General features: G+C 43.5%; 1 protein-coding gene across 1 annotated transcript in view; it reads right to left on the bottom strand.

The window, feature by feature from the left end:
* Positions 1-9,171: 9,171 nt before the first annotated feature.
* The window catches only part of Rybp (RING1 and YY1 binding protein), a gene marked incomplete at its 5' end in the record, with an annotated part of 74,373 nt that continues 65,446 nt past the window's right edge, over positions 9,172-18,098 (bottom strand). The window contains 3 exon segments of the mRNA XM_013513794.1: positions 9,172-13,157; positions 13,599-13,697; positions 13,785-13,961. Of these exon segments, the coding sequence (XP_013369248.1) occupies positions 12,905-13,157; positions 13,599-13,697; positions 13,785-13,961 (529 nt within the window).

Genomic DNA, 18,098 nt, shown 5'->3' with positions numbered 1-18,098 from the left:
TACAGTGAATGTGTAAATTTTTTTAAAAACATTATTACAGTAAAAACTTGTTTTCAATAATTCCCCCCAAAGGGGCTGGGGATTTAGCTCAACGGCAAAGCGCCTGCCTGGCAAGCGCAAGGTCGTGAGTTCGGTTCCTGGTACCGGAGAAAAACCAAAAAAATAAAAAATAAAAAAAAAATAATTCCCCCCAAAATATTCAGAAGATTCTCTCTCCTTCAGATATATTTATCCCATATTTCCTGGCAATGTGTTTTTTTACTGTAATCAGTATTTAAGATTTAAGCATTCACAGAACTTTCAGTCACTCCTATGCCAGTCCCACTAGAAATGTATGTTAGCTCCAATTTCTCTTTGCCAACACTTGTTATTATTTATCTTTTTATTATGCCTTCCTACTGGGTGTGAGGTATGTCTCATTATGGTTTGGATTTGCATTCCCTAGAGGGCTGATGATGTTGACTATCTCTTCTCGGACATAGTGGTTTTTGCATATGTTTTTGAAGAAATATTTATTCAGATTTTTTGCCCAATTTTTTTTTTTTTTCTGGTACTGGGAATCGAACTCACGACCTTGCGCTTGCCAGGTAGGCGCCATGCTGCTGAGCTAAACCCGCAGCCCCTTTGCCCAATTTTTAACTGAACTGCCTTCTTATTGTTAAATTGTAGAAGTTCTATATGTACCCTGTACAGATGTCCATTATTAGATTTGCAAATATTTTTTTCCATCCTGTGTGTCATCCTTTCACTTTGCTGACGGTGTTCCTTAAAACCCAAAAGTGTTTGTATGAAGTCTAATTTATTGATATTTCTTTGGTTGCTGTACTACTTAACTTTCCATTGCTAGGACTGAATATCTTAAACAACTTCAAGGAAGAAAGGTCTGTTTTGGATCATGGTTTTGAAGATTTTAGTCCATGGTCCAAAGCAAAAACATGGCGGAAGTGTGTGACAGAGGAAGCTGCTCACCTCGTGACAGAAGCAGAACGAGAGCAAAGGAAGGGGGAGGGGGACCCTTTCCTCCCCCTACTTCCTCCAACCTTCAGGCCACACCTCCCAGCAGCCTAGTCTGCTGTGAGCTCATGAGTGAACGAGTGAATGCACAGATGGTGTTAGCAGCTTTCCAAACCCCATCTCTGAACACATGAGCTTTGGGGGCGACTTTTGAGATCCGAGGCACTTTTGTTCTTGGAGTCGTTTAAGAAGCCATGACCAGTCACAGATCAGATACCTCCCTATGGTTCCTTCTAAGAGTTCTATATTTGGGCCTTTCCTTTGGTCTTTGGTGCAGGTCCGCTCGCCTCTGACCTGCAGCCTCCAGGAGGATGTCCCTGCGGGCTGAACCCGGCCTCTGCTCTGGGGCTCCTGCTGGGGTGTAGCTAGTGGGCAGCACTGGCTGCAGGAGCCAGGAGGAACAGAGGTCAAGCACAGCTCATGCTACCCCTGCTTGCTTTGAGGCCATTGTTTTAACAACAGTTGTAGTTGGCCTCCCGACCATGGATTCTGCAGGGCAGCCCGTCTGAGGCTCCAAATCTCCTGCAGCCCAGTAAAGTCACTTCCTCCCGCTGCCCTGCAGGCCAGGCCTGGCCACAGCTTCTACTGCTGCTAGGCCAGGGTGCCTCTCTGTCCGGGTCCATATCTCTCCCAACCACCCCCTATTTCCTTCCAGTCCCCTGGGTTAAATTTCTGCGTGAACTGCCACATCCCATCAAAGCCCTGCCCATGGCTAGGTGTGGTTGAGGGTAAACGGGGGATAAGTAAGCAAATGGGAATCATTATGAACTCCAGGCAAATGAAAAGTTGTGCAGGAGAAGAAAAGTAATCATAGTTTTACCATAAAACTCCACTGTGATGAGCACGTGTAGTGTAACTCACATAAATACTGACTATCTATCTAACCTAATATGGTATTCAATATAGAGAGCTGGGCAGGCAAAGAGGGAAAAGCCTTCTTGTGCAGGATGAGGAAAGAAAGCTAAATATCCACTTGCACAGCAGAAGATGAGAGAAAACACTGACAATGGAACACACAGGGTGGAGCAAAGACTGCACAGGACTCTTAGGAGATGTGGAAAGTAGGACCAAGAAGGGTGGGCATGGGAGACTGAGTGTGGGAGCACCCTGGGAGGCTGAGACAGGAGGATCACAAGTTTGAGCTCAGCCTGGGCAACTTAGCAACTTGGAGAGATCCTGTCTAAAAAAGGAGTGGGAGTGGGGTGCTGGGGTTGTAGCTCAGTGCAAAGGCCGTGGGTTCAATCCCTAGTACCATAAGAAAGAAAAAGAAAAGTACTAAAGAAACAGGGGTACAGAGTATCAAAGATTTCCTCTGAAAAAGGGAGAAGGAAGTGAGGTGGGGAGTTGGAGCTGCTATTTCTTGTTATCGTATTGTACTGATGGTCTAGGGCTGGGGCAACAGACTCCATGGAATGGATGGCTTACCCAGCACGTGTTCATCGTGCCGCAGCTCAGGAGGCTGGCAGCGCTCAAGACGACAGGGCTGGCTCCTCCCAGGCTCCTCCTTAGCTGGAACATGTCTGCTCCTTGCTGTGTCCTCATGTGGCTGTTTCTCTCTCATCGTCTAAGGGCACCCATGTCATTGGGGTAGGGCCCCACTCTTGTGACCTTACTTAACCTTAACTGCTCCTTGCAAGACTCCATCTCCAGGTACACTCACAATGGCAGTTAGGGATGGACATAGTCATTTGGTGGCAGGAGGTGAACTACGGCAGGGCACAGTTCAGTGCATATCTCTTAGCTTACCTGATCGATCCAGAAGATTCTTTTTACTATGAGCATGTTGAGCACAGTGGCTCCAGGGAGTCAGCTACCACAAAGGCCCACCCTGTGGGCCACCAGGGTCAGGCGTCACCTCTGGCTGATAGCAGATTCATTAAACATGCCCTGCTTTTGACCAGCCAGGAGACTTACTGTCAAGGACTATGGAGGTGGACTAGAGTCAAAGCAAGGTCTTCCGGAGCAGAAAAATGAAATGTGCACCTGACACATCCCCTCAGCCAGGCTACAGAGCCTTGGTCTTCAGATGACTCTGTCTTGAACTTGCCCCTCCTCCTTGGTTCCTGCAGATGCCTGGCATGTCATGCATGATCTGGAGAGTGCAGAGGGAAGTCAAGTGAGAGCTGCTCCCTTAGTAGAGACTAAGGGGTGAGCAGAAGTAGAGGTCGCTCTTCGGACCTGTGATCACGACGAGGAAAGCGGGCACACTGAAGCGCTTGACCTCAGAGAAGAAGGCTGTGAGCCTTTCAAGGCTGACACCAGCTTGGCTCCTCCCTAGGACTGCAGCCTCTTGGGATGTAGACTCCCGGGGGAATTTCTCCAGCAACCCTCAGTGTGGGGAAGCACCAGGAAGGGAGTGAAGGTACAGGGTCAGGGAGCCTTCTTGGAACTATGTCCTTTGAACACCACTCAGCAACAGCCAGTGCTGGTCTCCTGGTTGCAGGGGCGTTTAGGAGGGGGACAAGCTAGGAGCTTATCACCTCACTTTCCTATGGTTGCTTCCCCCACCTTTAAAGGCCTCAGTGTTCCATGTGAGGCTGAGGGCAACTGGTTCTACCTACTGGTCTAGAATGTTGTCTGTCTCTCCCAAAGCTCAGGGAGAGCTTTCCCTGGAGCTCCTCTACCTGCCTGAAGACAGAGCCCAGGACAGAATTCAGTGGTCCAGTCACCTGACAATCTCACCAACCAGGGAAAAAGAACTACGTCTTAGGGAAGAGAGCTGAGGCCCACACCCAGGCTTGCTCACTGGCTACATGTATCCTGGAGGCTGCTCTAGACCACTTCTCTTATCTGAGAGAGGGAATGTGCCTAGTGGGGCAATTTTACTCTCCGTTCTTATTCGTTCACTTCCTTAACTTGTCTACAGCACCCTAGAAGCCCCAAGCCCCTCCTCCTTATGTAGCTCAGGACACTACGAATTTCAATCATTTGACTCATCCTTGATTCTCAGATTTTGTGATACTCCCACGCATATGCATGAATTCAAGTGGTTTTTTTCTCCTTTTAATCTGTCCACTGTCCACTTATTTCATGAACTCAATTATCAAGGGTAGAGAGGAAGCTGTTGTCTCCCTCACAGCCTGCTTTGGCAACTAGAGATTCGCCTGTCCCCCTGTCCTCCCCAAACTAGGCATCATGCAGGGGCTGGTAGGAAAGCAGCAGCTTTCTCAGACTTTCTGACCAAGGCAGCCATGGAGATGGAAGCGTATACCCAGAATGGGAACTGTCTATGGCCTGTGTTTTGTTCCTGGAATATATGTTGAATTTGCATTGCACTGCACTCTGTATTCTGAGGGTGTGTGTGTGTGTGTGTGTGTGTGTGTGTGTGTGTGTTTTACTAGGGATTGAACTCAGGGCCTTTGCACTGAGCTGCATCCCCAGCCCTTTTTAAATTTTTGAGACAGAGTCTTGCTAAGTCATAGGCTGGACTTGAATTGTCAGTCCTCCTCTCTGAGCCCCCGGAGTTAGTACGGGGTTACAGGCATGCACCGCCATGGCTGGCTGGGCGCCTGCTGTGTAACAGCTGCATGTCACCTGCCCAGGGAGGCAGGAAAGGCCCTGGAGGAAATTCTTGGGTCAGGCAGCGTGCGGAGGGGCATACTCAGCCCCACACACCTCCCTCTAGCAGCAGAGTCTATAAAGCACCAACTTCAGATGTGCAGGTCATAGGGTGGTCGGCAGTTTCCACAGGCGCTGAAGTGGATGCTCACAGCAAGAGGCTGCCAGCATCTCACCTGCTGTCAGGAAGAAAGGCTTCTAGCATCCGGGGAGTCGAGGACAGCTCATTTCAGCAAGAGTGTGACTAAGATGGGAGTGCATTTGAGAGCATCGCTGACAGGCAGAGCACAGCACTAGATTTCCCCCAAAACGTGACAGGGAGAGTGTGGCTCCCCACTCCCCAAGACCACAGCCACACTGCTGGCACGTGAGCACCCGGGAGCACTGCCCTGCCTGCAGTTAGGACGCCAGGCCTTTCCACTTCTGCAGTCAGGCCGGTGTTGGACAGCTCAGGATGGCCCCGTCAGTAACCGCGAGGCACCTGAAACGACTTGTGGTTCCCAGTGAGGCAGGTCACAGGACACCAGAGTTACCCAGGCAGGGCAAGGCAGGAAGCTAACAATTTCTCAGCATCTACCAGGACCAGGAATCTGTCTGCTCATAAAGCCTTACAGGTACCCTTTCATTCTACAGAGAAAGAAACGGATGTTCAGAAGTCCAGGGATTTGCTCCAGACACAAAAGAAGCAACTTGTACCTAAAATGTCTCAGCTACAAGTCCCTTGCTGTGTTCACTGAAGCCAAAGTCACAGTCACCAGCGAGCTGGGTATGGTGGTACATGCTTATGATTCCCACACTCCAGGAATCTGAGGCAGGAAGATTGCTGTTGCAGCTCAACCTGGGCAATTCATTGACTTAGTAAGACTCTGTCTTAAAACAGAAAAAAGGAAAAAAAGAGAGCTAGAGATGTAGCTCAAAAAAATACGCCAGAGTGATACAATTTAAATAGGTCTCTTTCCTACAGGCTGTGTCAGAGCTTTGGCTATGCTATGTTCCAATAAAACTTTACTTGTAGACAGGAACTTGAAATTTCTTATAATTTTCACCTAACACAGTTATTATCCTTTATAAACGTTTTTTTCCAACCATGTGAAAACGATTTTTTGCTCGCAGGCTGTACAAAAATGAGCACAAGGATGGACTTAGCCCATAGGCTATCGTGTGCCCACCCTGGCTGTAGTCAGCAGTCATGCTGAGGATTTAAATGAGTGAATATATGTAAGGCATTAATTCAGAAGCAATAAGATGTGCTGTTCTTACCACTCAAATGTGGCTATGACGACGCCCAGCTGTTTTGTGCAACTGGTTTATAGAGCCAGACCAAAACAAGACAGGGAGGGTCACAGGTCGCCTAGGGAACTACGGTTCCTTCCACCCCTGGTTACGTCTTATCGCCAGTGCGCTGCAGCCTCTCTGTGGCCTATATTCCCGCACAGGACGTAGTGGCCTCCTCAGCGTGGCTAGTGGGTTGCGCGCAGTCCCTTCTGCGCTCAGCATCCCGCTAAAGTGGGCCCTGCTTGCAGGCCACACAGGGACGTGATTGACGGCACCAGGCGGCTGCTGGTTGTTCCAGGATGAATGGGAGCTGTTCGCAATCTCTCTTATTACTCCATTTGTTTGCCGCCTTCGTCTGTGTTGTCACCATGATCTCTGCAAGCAGGAGTCGCTTGGAGCTTCACAGCATAATTCATTAGAGGATCGTGCCTCTTGGGGAAGTCTCAAATTCACACGTTTTGCAGACTGCTATAATTCCAGGCAATGAGATAATTCTCCTGTAGACTTCTCCAAATGGGTACAAACTCCTTTCAATGCGAAGGGGTGATGAATAGTTTATAAATCTTCCCGGCTTCCAGACCCAAAGTGCTGCTCGTTCTGGGGCTTCCGTGACAACTCAGTGACTCCAGCTGAAAAAATGATGCTCATCCAAAACCTACTCTCCATGAGTGTGTTGGTGGCTGATCTACGTGGTTTGTAGCTCAAACTTCTCTGTCCGATGGGCTTGTGGATTTGGGCATGAATGCAAACAAAAAGCCCAGTTTCAGGTAATTTGTATGTGTATGTATGTGTCTGTGAGGCCTCCACTCCATGGTGGTGGCAGGTACTCTGTAGACTGCTAATCCTTCTGCCAACTCTCAGCTTTTTAAAAATAGCAACACAGATACAACTTACAAACAGAAGTAATAACAGGACGGTGAATGCCGTTTTAAAATCGAACTTTTAATTATGAAAATTAAAAGCCATATTCACTGTAATATTTGTACACACAAGATCAAATAGCTGTCAGAAATACCACTGGACTTTATTTACAAGTGTCCTTTAGCCAACTGTTTCTTCCTCTGGGCCAGGAAAAACAACAAAGTTTCAAAAACACGATAAAATAATCCCCAAAGAAGCTTCTTTTCATTCCCGGTGTTATCAGCAAGGCATCAGAATGAAAGCGCAGAAAAATAATTCTGCTCTCATTAAAAATAGTCAAACTCAACTAGCCTCTGGGGTATTCCTTGATCCTGCTTTAGAAATGAGGGTAAGAGTTTGAGGCCACAGACTTACCCAAGGTAACCCTGTCCTTGGAGGGATTCTCACTGGGCTCTGACTTCCAAGGTATACCATGTAGATTCCAGGAATCTAGAGTCTAAGGGTGACAAAGGCAGCACAGCCTGGGCAGGTCCTCATCTGGTTCACATGGCCCAGCATCCCTCCTGGCCAGCAGGCTTTTGGACCTGGGCTTTCGGATTCCCTTGAAAGCTAGAGAGCTCAACAATGGCCTCACTACATGTCCTGCCCGCTGGCCACTGTGAAAAGGAAGCTGAGCTCTCTGAACAGAAAGGTACTAAAGTTCGTTCTTCTTAGCTCTTCCAGGACTCTCAACTGTTTTCTTGACTTTCTAGGGTCTATGAATGAAGTTAAACTGCCTTGTAGGATTGCCCAACTATTTGGATGGGTTTTGTTTAGGGCACGAATGACAAAGGGGCTTTTTCTTGAGGGGACGTGGGTCAAGGGTAGGGCTAATGATGCAGTCTGGGTTTGGCTGAAAAGGGATACTCAGATGGTCAGTGATGCATGGCCGTCTAAGGACTGGAGAACAAGTGGGTTATGTCACTTATTAGACCTGCAGGCCTAGGTCAAAACCATCTGCAGGAATGGGTCAATTTCAGTCTATTTTCTCCTTTCCATGTATTCATTCTTACCACAAACTTCACACACAGAACTAGATGCATGATTGGGACTAATGAAACATTTAGGGACTGGATGCCTTATGTGTGTCCCCGCCCCAGCCTGATGGTTAGTTCCTGGAGCAAAGCACTACCAGGGAGAACACACTTATCTACGTTCACTCTAGGGTCTGTCCAGACCCCAGCATCTTATCTTGTATCGAGACATGCCCTATGACCCACTCTAGAAAAAGCAAAGCCTTCCCTGAAGTACCCAACCATCCACTTCCATTGGACACTCAGGTTTCACTGATTACCAAACAGAACCTTGCTCAAGAGTTCTAATTCTACCAGTTCAGCTGTAAGACTGCCCTGGCTCACCTGAACAGTTCAGAGCAGCTCTCTGAACTGCCAAGGTCGAGGAGAGAGAAGCAATGGCCTCTGTTCTGGGTCGGGCCTGTGCAGCAGCTAGTTGTTCTCCATCCCCATGCCACTGTGACAGAAGGCAGGTCGCAAGCTTAAGATCATTCTACTCTCATCAAGACTTTAGCAAGAGCTTCTTCCCATAATGGCATCACACCTGGTCATGGTTATTCTTCAGCAAGAGGGATGAGACAGTTATCAACGCTAGAATTTAACTGAGGACTAAAGAGAAGCAGCCTCCACCTCCTTTCCTGTTCTAGAGCTAGAAAGAATCTTCCACTTGTCCTAGAAATCAAACGGCCTGTGGGGAACACCGTTCACCACGTAATCCCCCCTCTTCAACCCTTCCAGGCATTTGCGAGGAGCTAAACCTGAGTCACATGATATTGAAAATGTGGACAAAGAAGAAAGTTTCCCTTTAACAGGACGAAGTTCCCAATCAAGATCCTGCGTTGTTTACACACCCTTCCCTTTAGTGCTAGCTCAAGCGCAGACCCAGGACAAAGAGTCACTGGGGATGAATGTCATTTTAAGTGGTTTCATTATTCTTAGAAAGGCTATAGTCACTGATATGGCACCAGGAGCAAGTCAGTGTCCCTCGCAAGGGACAATAAGCCAGCAGCTTAGTGTAGCCTTTATGATACACATACACATCCCTGTGTCACACAGGACCTAACTGCACTCGGCCAGAACTGGAGGGTTCTCTCCACAGGGTTTTCTGTCCAACACTGAATTAGCCACTTTTAGCCATCTCTACTTCCTTTCTTCAAATCACTGTGGCCTATCTCAAAGGATGCACCAAGATAATTCATTTTCCCAAATTTCAGGGGTTCTTTTGCTCTACTGCATCTTCTGCATCTTTGAGGCACATAGTAAGAAACTCAAGACAATTTCAAAGTCCAAAACAAAAAAATCAAATGAGCTTCCTATTCATATTGAAATATTCTATTACTTAAAAATCTAGGCAAAAAATAACTTTCTAAGGGCTAAAATCTACACAACACAAAAATAAAGATTTCCATTGTAAATTTTACTATTTTATTTGTGAAAAAACTACAAGCAGAATTCATAAATAGACATTTCTATTTAAAGCAGGAAAATGATAAAGTGGCTTCTAATAACATAGTCGTGCACATGCCAGTAACAGGAATATATTAACATCTTTTATTTGCTAGACAAAGAGCAGTGTCCAATATAAATTTCCCCAAAACATTTAAGACCTGTGAATTTCTGACCAGTTCACAAAACCACCAACTGACACTTTAGCATGAAGAGAAAACAAACCTAACAGACTCTCAGCTCTAAAGACGTTACAGAGCAGAAAACTTCCAAAAGCGTTATACAAGCTGTCTTTCTGGGCAAATGGAAAATATAGCTCGTATAATACATTAACAAAAATTCACAAGATAAGATTATGTTTTGACATACTTAACAAGCATTCTCTATTTGTCTCCAACAAACAAAGCTAAGGAAATAATGTAACCATCTTTACACAGTAAATTAAGGTTACAAGTCATACACAAGAACAGAACTGCTTGCGCATTAAAAACTGTTCAGCTCCATTGTCATACTCTAAATGTTGGCTCTTAAACCATTTTCGGTTACATACAAGCAAAGGTTATTATATATTCAGCAATTAATAAATTTTCAATAATTTAAGATACGGTAGCTTAAAAAAGTAGACTGAGAATGGTCTCGATAAGGCAGGTAAAACATCTTAGTGGAATAAAACTCACAGAAGCTTTTGCCAATTTCTTAAATATTCAGATTGAAACTAAAAGGTTTTGATGAAAACGTTTTCTAGGTGTCAAGATGCTTTTACCTTTTTAAAAAACTGCATGACTCAAGCAGAACAAGTCAGGTAAGCTTTTGTGTGTGCCTGTGCACACACAAGTGTGACTGTGTTGTATGAAAACAAATGGAAACTTGCAAGCATAACACTGTGCTTTTTTTTTTAACCTGCTTTCTGTGCCACTGAATACCAAGTATTTCTGGTCCTCTTTTAATATATATCTTTGTAACCTACACTAGTGTTTTTATGCACTGCCTACTAATTGTAGGGCAAACTGCAAAGGCAGAAAGTCAGAGGAATTCCATTTCCAGAATACATGCCTGAGGGGTGTCAACAATTTCAGAAATTAAAAGTCTAAAAATACCTACCACTTCACTACCCCAACAGAACAACGGCAGCTAAAGGGCGGTCTTCTAACATCTGATTGCTTAGGTAACTCCCACTGCTAGCTACAGCTCTTACCAAAACAGCAAGTTCATCCCACCTGTTCAACAGCAATCCACCTCCCCATCCTTCACCTCTCCCCATTCTTTAATTTATCACGGAGGCAAAACCGAAAAACCAAAACATTGGCAATGAGTTAATTAGCAGCCTATGAGTAGCTGGTTAGTCAGCTATTCCACTAATCTAGGGGTCCAATCACTTTACATGAAACTAATTTTGAAAAGTACACAGTGTTTCTTGGACAAAGTGCATACCAACACTTATTGGTTCAAAAAAGCAGTGCAACCCACGAGTTTGGTGGCATTTAAGTTTTTTTAAAAAGTTAATTAAAAACTTAGCAATTCCTTACACCTCTGGAAAATAAATATGGCTGACTGATTTACCCTCCCTGAGACCCTTAATAAAAGGAATATTAAAACTTTAGAAGGAATGTCTTTGCAATATCCCACTAATATTAAAATGTGGATTTAAAAGTCATAGTCAAATCACTATGTATTATATAGTCTGATGCTTGTAGAGAGCACCTGATTTCCTTTGGTTCATTAATAAATACTTTAAAAAGGTATTTAAAAAGATAAGCACAGCTTGCATCCCAGATACAAGCATTATTTTAAAAAGAGGGGAACATTGTCCATGCATTTGCGAATAGGACCACAGCAACAAATGGCACTGCTTTATAATCTAGACCTTTTAAGAACAATTTAAATTATTATGGTAATTAGTGGACGACAGAATAGTTTTAATGTAAATGTGAAAGGAACCTTTACTGTTGGCTACTCAATTCAAGCTGTTAATTTCTTTTTACTTGTTGCCTCCACAGACAGAAGTTAGTTCTATTAATAAGCAAACCACTTTCTTAACACCAAAATGTGGTGCTTCATTACATTATATGCCCTCTCGTGAGTTCGTACAGTAAGATCAAATAAAGGAAGGTTAACATCAAGTTCTTAGGTCTGAAATGACTCTGAAGTACTACAAACTCAGTGGATATAAACATAGAAGTCAAACAGAAGGCAGATCCCCAAATCCAAAAAGTAGTAAAGCAAAACATTTTTATTATAGGTGGAAGTGTATTAGTGGTCTCCGATTTTTTTTTTTTTGCAAGGCAGTAAAAAGTGAAAAAAAAATGGAGAGAGTTAGTTCACTTGAGCCGCCTCTCTGTCAAGGAAGACAAAGATCACGCATATGTTTGCTCTCACCGTGAGTACGAGCTTTCCCTGCACCTTGGTCATTCACTACTGGAGTCCCTTCCCAGGGAACTGGAAAATGTCCACACACTGAAGGGCTCCGTGTTGGGACTGACGTGTAGTTGATAACTTTTGTTTAGTAAAATGAACCATAGTAGGTGGTAAGAAAGAAAAAAAAAAAAAAAGAATTTTCACAACATTGGTAAGAGGGACAAGGGAACATGAGGCAAACAAATTCCAGTAACAAAAACCACCACTGCAAAGTCACATGCAAAGTGTTAACAAGGGATTGGTTCCCAGTATGGTATAGGCCAAAAATACGGTATTACAGTTTTAATCCTAAAACTAAGAGACAACTTCTAGATTTACCTCAGACACGAGTAGAGGTCTGGAAAATGGATGGAATTCGAGGTACAGAACACTGTATTTTCATGAGTGCTTATGTGAGAACAGCAATGTTAACATGTAACCGTAATTTACACGAATACTTGGCATTCTGGAGCTAGTTTAGTTTCTTTTGGATGATCAAAGCCCTCCCCCCAACTAAACCACTTGTGATTTGTCAGTTATCCCATTGCAAAATGCAGGCTACCTGGAGCAGTCATTAAATTTGAGATCACATAGTTTAAAAATATATATTTTTTTATATCATCCAGTACTGTTTATAGACAGATGAGTCAAGTTCCCATGTGGGTTGGAACATACTTCATGTAAGACTGATTTAATTCGATTTCAGCACTTTCATAGAAGGGACTGTCCCAGATCTGTAACTGTTTGATGTTGTATTCACTTCACAGTGTATCAAGCACCAGCGTTGCCATGGATTGGTTTCAAATAACCCTTTATATATAATTTTATATTTATATATATAGTTATATCAAAACTGATAGTACATAGTATAACTGGAAGAAAGAACTAAACTTAAGAGGATATGCTGAAAGGATGGAGTCTGTGAACACAATAAATAAAAGTTCCCTCCCCCCAACCCCCCTCAACAAAACAAAACAAAAAACCAGTTGTAATGTACATGGAAAATTGTGCACAGCAGATTTTTTTTTTTATATATAAAAAGTAGATTCAGGAGCACATCCAATTATAAATGATTGTTAGGAAAATCATATAAAACAATGGAATACATAAAAGTGTCAAGAGTAATCGTCAGGGTGCGAAATTCCTTGGTGGCCAGATGCCCATGGCAAGCAGAAATCATCCTGGCAGCATCGCTAAGAGGTCGATGTCCATAGAAGATTCTCCAGGGGTGCAAGCAGCATGGGCAGGTGGAGGATTTGAATTTCATACCCTGATTCATAGTTTTCACAATTCCATGTGCAATTTCAGAAAGATTCATCATTTACTGCTGACATGTCGCCTTTCGGCGTGGAGGAACGGGAGGAGCCCTTGTCTGTGCTCTCTGACCCCGAGCTGCTCTGGTTCTGCTGTTCTGACCCTGCACTAGAGGTCACTGTGGATGAGGATGTCGAGGAAGAGCGAGTTTTTTCCTTAAAGTCTGTGATAATGACGGTGACGTTGCCCACAGTTACTGCCAACTGCTGTGCAGTGCTCCTGTCCACATTTTTCAGCCGGGGCCTAAAACACATGGAGGGAGAATGGCAAATTAAATAAATGATAGATTAAAACCAGGTTTTAGCAGACCATTATCAAGACACACCAAGACTTCATGACACTGTCACCATAAATCCAAACTGCCTACCACATACACCTTAGTTGTCTATAAAGTGTGCTGACTGACTTTAGCAATGACCATTAGCTAGCCAAACTTTGGACCAATGCAAAAATTATTAATTTACCTGTCTCCTGTTTTGGCCACTGTGACACAAAAGTAGACTGTAAGAACAAAACAAAACTAAAAACAAAAAAAAAAAAAACCCCCCAAAAGTCAGCAATCCTACTCCTACCTAGGTCTTCACCATACCTCCCTAAACCTGAACTCACAGCTATTCCCCCTGGACTTGATTATAATTACGTAAGTCAGACACCAACTCAGTATTCTTTCTAGTTTCAAAATACCTTGAGGTGTGATTCGTTTCACTGGTCTTTGTTGTAGCGTTTGCAGACTGTATACTATTAGCTTCACTAGGAGGATCTTTCAGAATATCTGACTTTGGTCTGGAGGAGAGAGGACAGAAAAAGAGGGACTTAAAAGGTAGCTTTGGTTTATTGCAAAATAAGATACTTGTTTTCTCAGAAACTTACTTTGTTTTCTTGTTGGTATTTTTCTTGGTAACACTAGGACTAATTTCCTTATCTTTTTCAGGTTTCTCTTTGTCTTGCTTTTCAACCTTCTCCTTCTTCTCCTTTTTTGGGGGTGGTGGAGTGGCATACTGCTGTGCCACTTGTTGAGCCACCAGCTGAGAATTGATCCGAGGTTTTCTGAAACAGTCAAGGAAAGATACAATTAGTTGTTTTACAAATATTTTTTGAAACTTGTATTTAAACTCCTGATTTCTTAGGTATTTTATCTGTATAATTCAAAACAATTATACAGTATTACTTCTACATTATTATTTTGATGTTGTATGAGTCACTCACAGAACTTGTCCTTTGTCCAAGGAGATGATACATTTGCATGTGGTAACCCTAACTTACAAAGCCTCATGTTCATGTGGCCAATAGCACAAGACAGTGTTTCTGAGAGTGCTGAGAATACTGCTTCTTTCAGGCTGTCAAGATTATACTGACTGACATCTTTCAAATACTCCTGCTGCAGAGGGTTAATCTCATTTTATTAAATGGACACTGGTAATCCCCTGAAAGAGAATGAAATTAGAAGTGTGACATTCACTCCTCAATCTAATTATTCTAACTGGTTCTGCTCCCCTGCAGCGCTATGATTGGCATGGGCAACACACACAGAGCATAAAACCCAACTGTGGTTCATACTAGCTCCCAAGGGGGTAAAGACTGAAAGTCAGTATGAAAAATCTTAGACAAGTGATACATTCATTGTGCCATCAACCATTAAGTTTGCACCAATCTCCAACTGACACTGGCTCTCAGCTCTATTGTTTACAGATTCTCAGTGGTGCCAAACACTTTCACAATACACGACCATTCAAAGACCCCAAAGAGAAAGGAACATTTTTCAAAAGGAACATTTATGCACTACTTCTATATACAGTAGCTCTTCCTTATCAGTAGGGGATATGTTCTAAGACCCTCAGCAGATGCTTGAAAGCAAGTACAGTAGGGAACCTTGTAAGTAGTACTTTATCACCACAGATCTGAAAAGAGGCAATTACTAAGTGATTAGGCACCTCACATAGTGTAGCAATGCTACATCCAGGGATGACTCATGTCCAGGTAAGGACAGAGTGGGACAGAACAAAATTTTATCACAGTTACAAAGTACACAATTCAAAACGTGTATTGGTTATTTCTAAGAATTTTCTATGTAATATTTTTTGACCATGGTAATCATGGGTAACTGGACAATAAAAAGTGAAGCCCGGCATTAAAAGGATTACTGCTACTCCCATCTAGAGACATGTACAATAGAATAAATTCTCCAGGTACAAAAAGGGAATATCCAAATGGGTCCTAACAAGATGAAACACTGGCTGCCCTGATGTAATGGCCACCTTCAGATCCTACAGTTCTTTCTCCATTCCCCAGGTTAGGCAAGATAACCACATGAATCAGACAGAACTGTATACAGACCTGCTTCTTGAGAGAGTGCTGGTGTGTGTGGTGGGGGGGTGGAGAAGAGATGACACAAAAACATTTAAGGAAAAAAAAAAAGCTAACTATCGGTAATCCAGACCTCCTTTACAAGAAAGACACAGGATTGCTAGGTGTATGACATGAGAACTCCTAAATTAAGCATGGGTTCTGGAGTACCTCTTGGTAGGGGCTGTGATATGCCTGACGGGATATGGAACAAGGGGGGACAGATGCTTATTACTGCATGACAGCACCCACATTAACCAGAGTATTTCAGTACTGGCTCAGTGACAGTGTGGTGTGCACTGAAGGTGCAATCTCAAAGCAAGCTTCCTATCAGCCTCTAGCAATGTGAGCTTTGATCACGGGATGGCACACCATGGAACCAGTCAGTTGAAAGATAACTCAGCCTTTCCCACACGTGGCCTCAGTCCCTTGTCACTGTACACAGGATACAGGCACACATATGAAAGAACTCACAGACCAGGGTGAATGTCTGAGTCTCAGGTCCTGCCCCATACATACAGAGCCTTGCCCCTAGTGAAAGGCAACTGTCTCCTACAGTTTCTAACACAAACAACAGCTATTGTAACCCATTCTGTCCCTTCACATTGGAAGACTGTGCTAATGCTTACATGAAGACAACAATGACAATTGTGAAACATTTCATAAACATTCACTTGGGACACTAACAGATCAGCTGTCTACAGAAATTACCAAGCAGTCAGAATCAGTGTTAAACTGCCACTCAGTAACCAATACTCAGGTGTTAAAATAGTAGAGTAAATAATGTGAATAAGGCACTCAAATTTTATGACAAAGTACACTTTCATTTAAGCCAATACGGGAACTTTTCTTTTACAGAAATCTGACCCACAGACAACAGAGGCTAGCTGGACCTGGATATAAGAATCCCTTGAGCAAAAAGAATTTGAGATACAACAAGGGCCTGGCCCCAGGAATTCCCAGCCTGGTGAGACCTATCAATCTGAATCTGAGAAGCTTGCCTCACTCCAAGGCACCCTAAAAATTTTATGATGTCACTTTCCACACTGCATCATGACTGCCAATCTGCCATGTACTCCTCAATGGCAAGGAGTTTGAGAATAAATGAACACTGCAGAAACGAACAAAAATGAGATCTGTCCTGAGAAGAGGGTTCACAGAATTAGGGCTGCAAAGATGAAGAGACTGAATGCTGTCAGGCTAGCACAGAGCAATCGGCAAGAATTGTTTTTAGAATTGTGGTGCTGAGGATTAAGGGAGAGCTCTGGCCAACACAAGAGGTCAACAGGCTTTGAGGAGGAGTCCTATAAGACAGGATGGCTTGAATCATGACAAACATTAACTCACAGGGCAATGCAATGGGGCTACTTCCTGCTGAGCCAAGAGAAGGATGGTAGGGACAGGTAAACTGACATTTTTATTCAGGAGATAATTCTTTCAGGTGGCTACTCCCTGCCCAGGGAAGCTGTGACCTTGACAGACCGCAAAGTGGGCCTAAAAGAAACAGTTCTCAGCTCTCTAAAACTCCTGCTTACACAGAATGGACTACTCCTGAGAAGGGCTGCTTGAGAAGTTATCAGCACGCTGCCGTCAACAACCAAGGTGCCCGCCCAATTTCTGCCACTGGTGGCTGTTCAGTCAGAAAATACACTCTCAGGATTCTTTACCATCCCTTAACTATAGGACAAATTCTTACATTTACAAACTTAAACAACTATGTGAATTTCACATTTGCTCCTAACACAGTGTTTGGTCAGAATACTGAGGTAGAATTTTGCCCTGTTATACAACAAAGCCAAACCTTCACAAGTGGGAAGGACCTAAGGTTACATGGGATCTGATTATTACCAAGAGAAATGGACCTCTGCTAAAACTACATGTGTTGCCAGATGTGGTGGTGCACACCTGTAATCCCAGCATTCAGTCACTGAGGCAGAAGCATCACTGCAAGTATGGGGCCAGTCTGTGCTACGTAGTGAGTTCAAGGCCAGCTGGGAATTCAGAGCAAGATCTTGTCTCTCAATTCACTCCCCTCAAAAACGAACAACCCCCAAAAAAAGCACAACACCTGTGCCGTTTTAAAAGTACCACTGTGCTGTAAATGTCAGTACAGTATTTTATGAAAAATTCAGACCAACTGAGGTCAGTTTAACTGGGCCTTCTTTAACTGCATCACACTGCCCTTTGGCAAGACGGGTTGTCTGGTTGTCCTTCGGGGCAGAAAAAGAGGATGGGGAAGCTGGCAAGAATGTTTTCCTTGCTTTCCACTGCCCTCTGAACATTCTCTACAATGAATGAATCCTTATCACAGTAGTTAACTTTTTTTGTTTCTGGTACTGGAAATCAAACTCAGGACCTTGCCCTTGCGAGGCAGGTGCCTGTGCTGCTGAGCTACATCTCCAGCCCCAGCTAATACTTCTGATCAATGAGAAATAGTGACTTCCCACAAATTCACATTGCTTAATGAAGTCAAGTCTGTATCTTCAATATTATCTATGATTTCCATCTCATAAATCTTAACAGCCTTCCCAATACATTTCAAAGTATTAAGTCCAAACATATGGCTTACAGCTTTTAGTATCTTAAGTCTCAAAATGAAACCAACCAACCAATCATCACAGCAACCACAACTACCATCACTCTCACCAAACTTGACCAAAGGTACAGTATAGTAAACAGTTTCTAGTTTTTTCCCTAGGTACGGCACTGAACAAGTTTTCCCGTAACTTGAAGACTAGAATTTATGAAAAAGATCTTGTCTTTTGGGGATATACTATTTTATAGGTTTCTTGTTGCTATTTCAACAGTTTGCACATTAAAATACTATGAAATATCAATAAT

Source organism: Chinchilla lanigera, unplaced genomic scaffold, assembly GCF_000276665.1.
Source record: "Chinchilla lanigera isolate Chin_1 unplaced genomic scaffold, ChiLan1.0 scaffold00020, whole genome shotgun sequence".
NCBI classification, from domain to species: Eukaryota; Metazoa; Chordata; class Mammalia; order Rodentia; family Chinchillidae; genus Chinchilla; species Chinchilla lanigera.
Note: the sequence above shows the minus strand (reverse complement) of the source record. Positions and strands in the feature narration are given on the sequence as shown.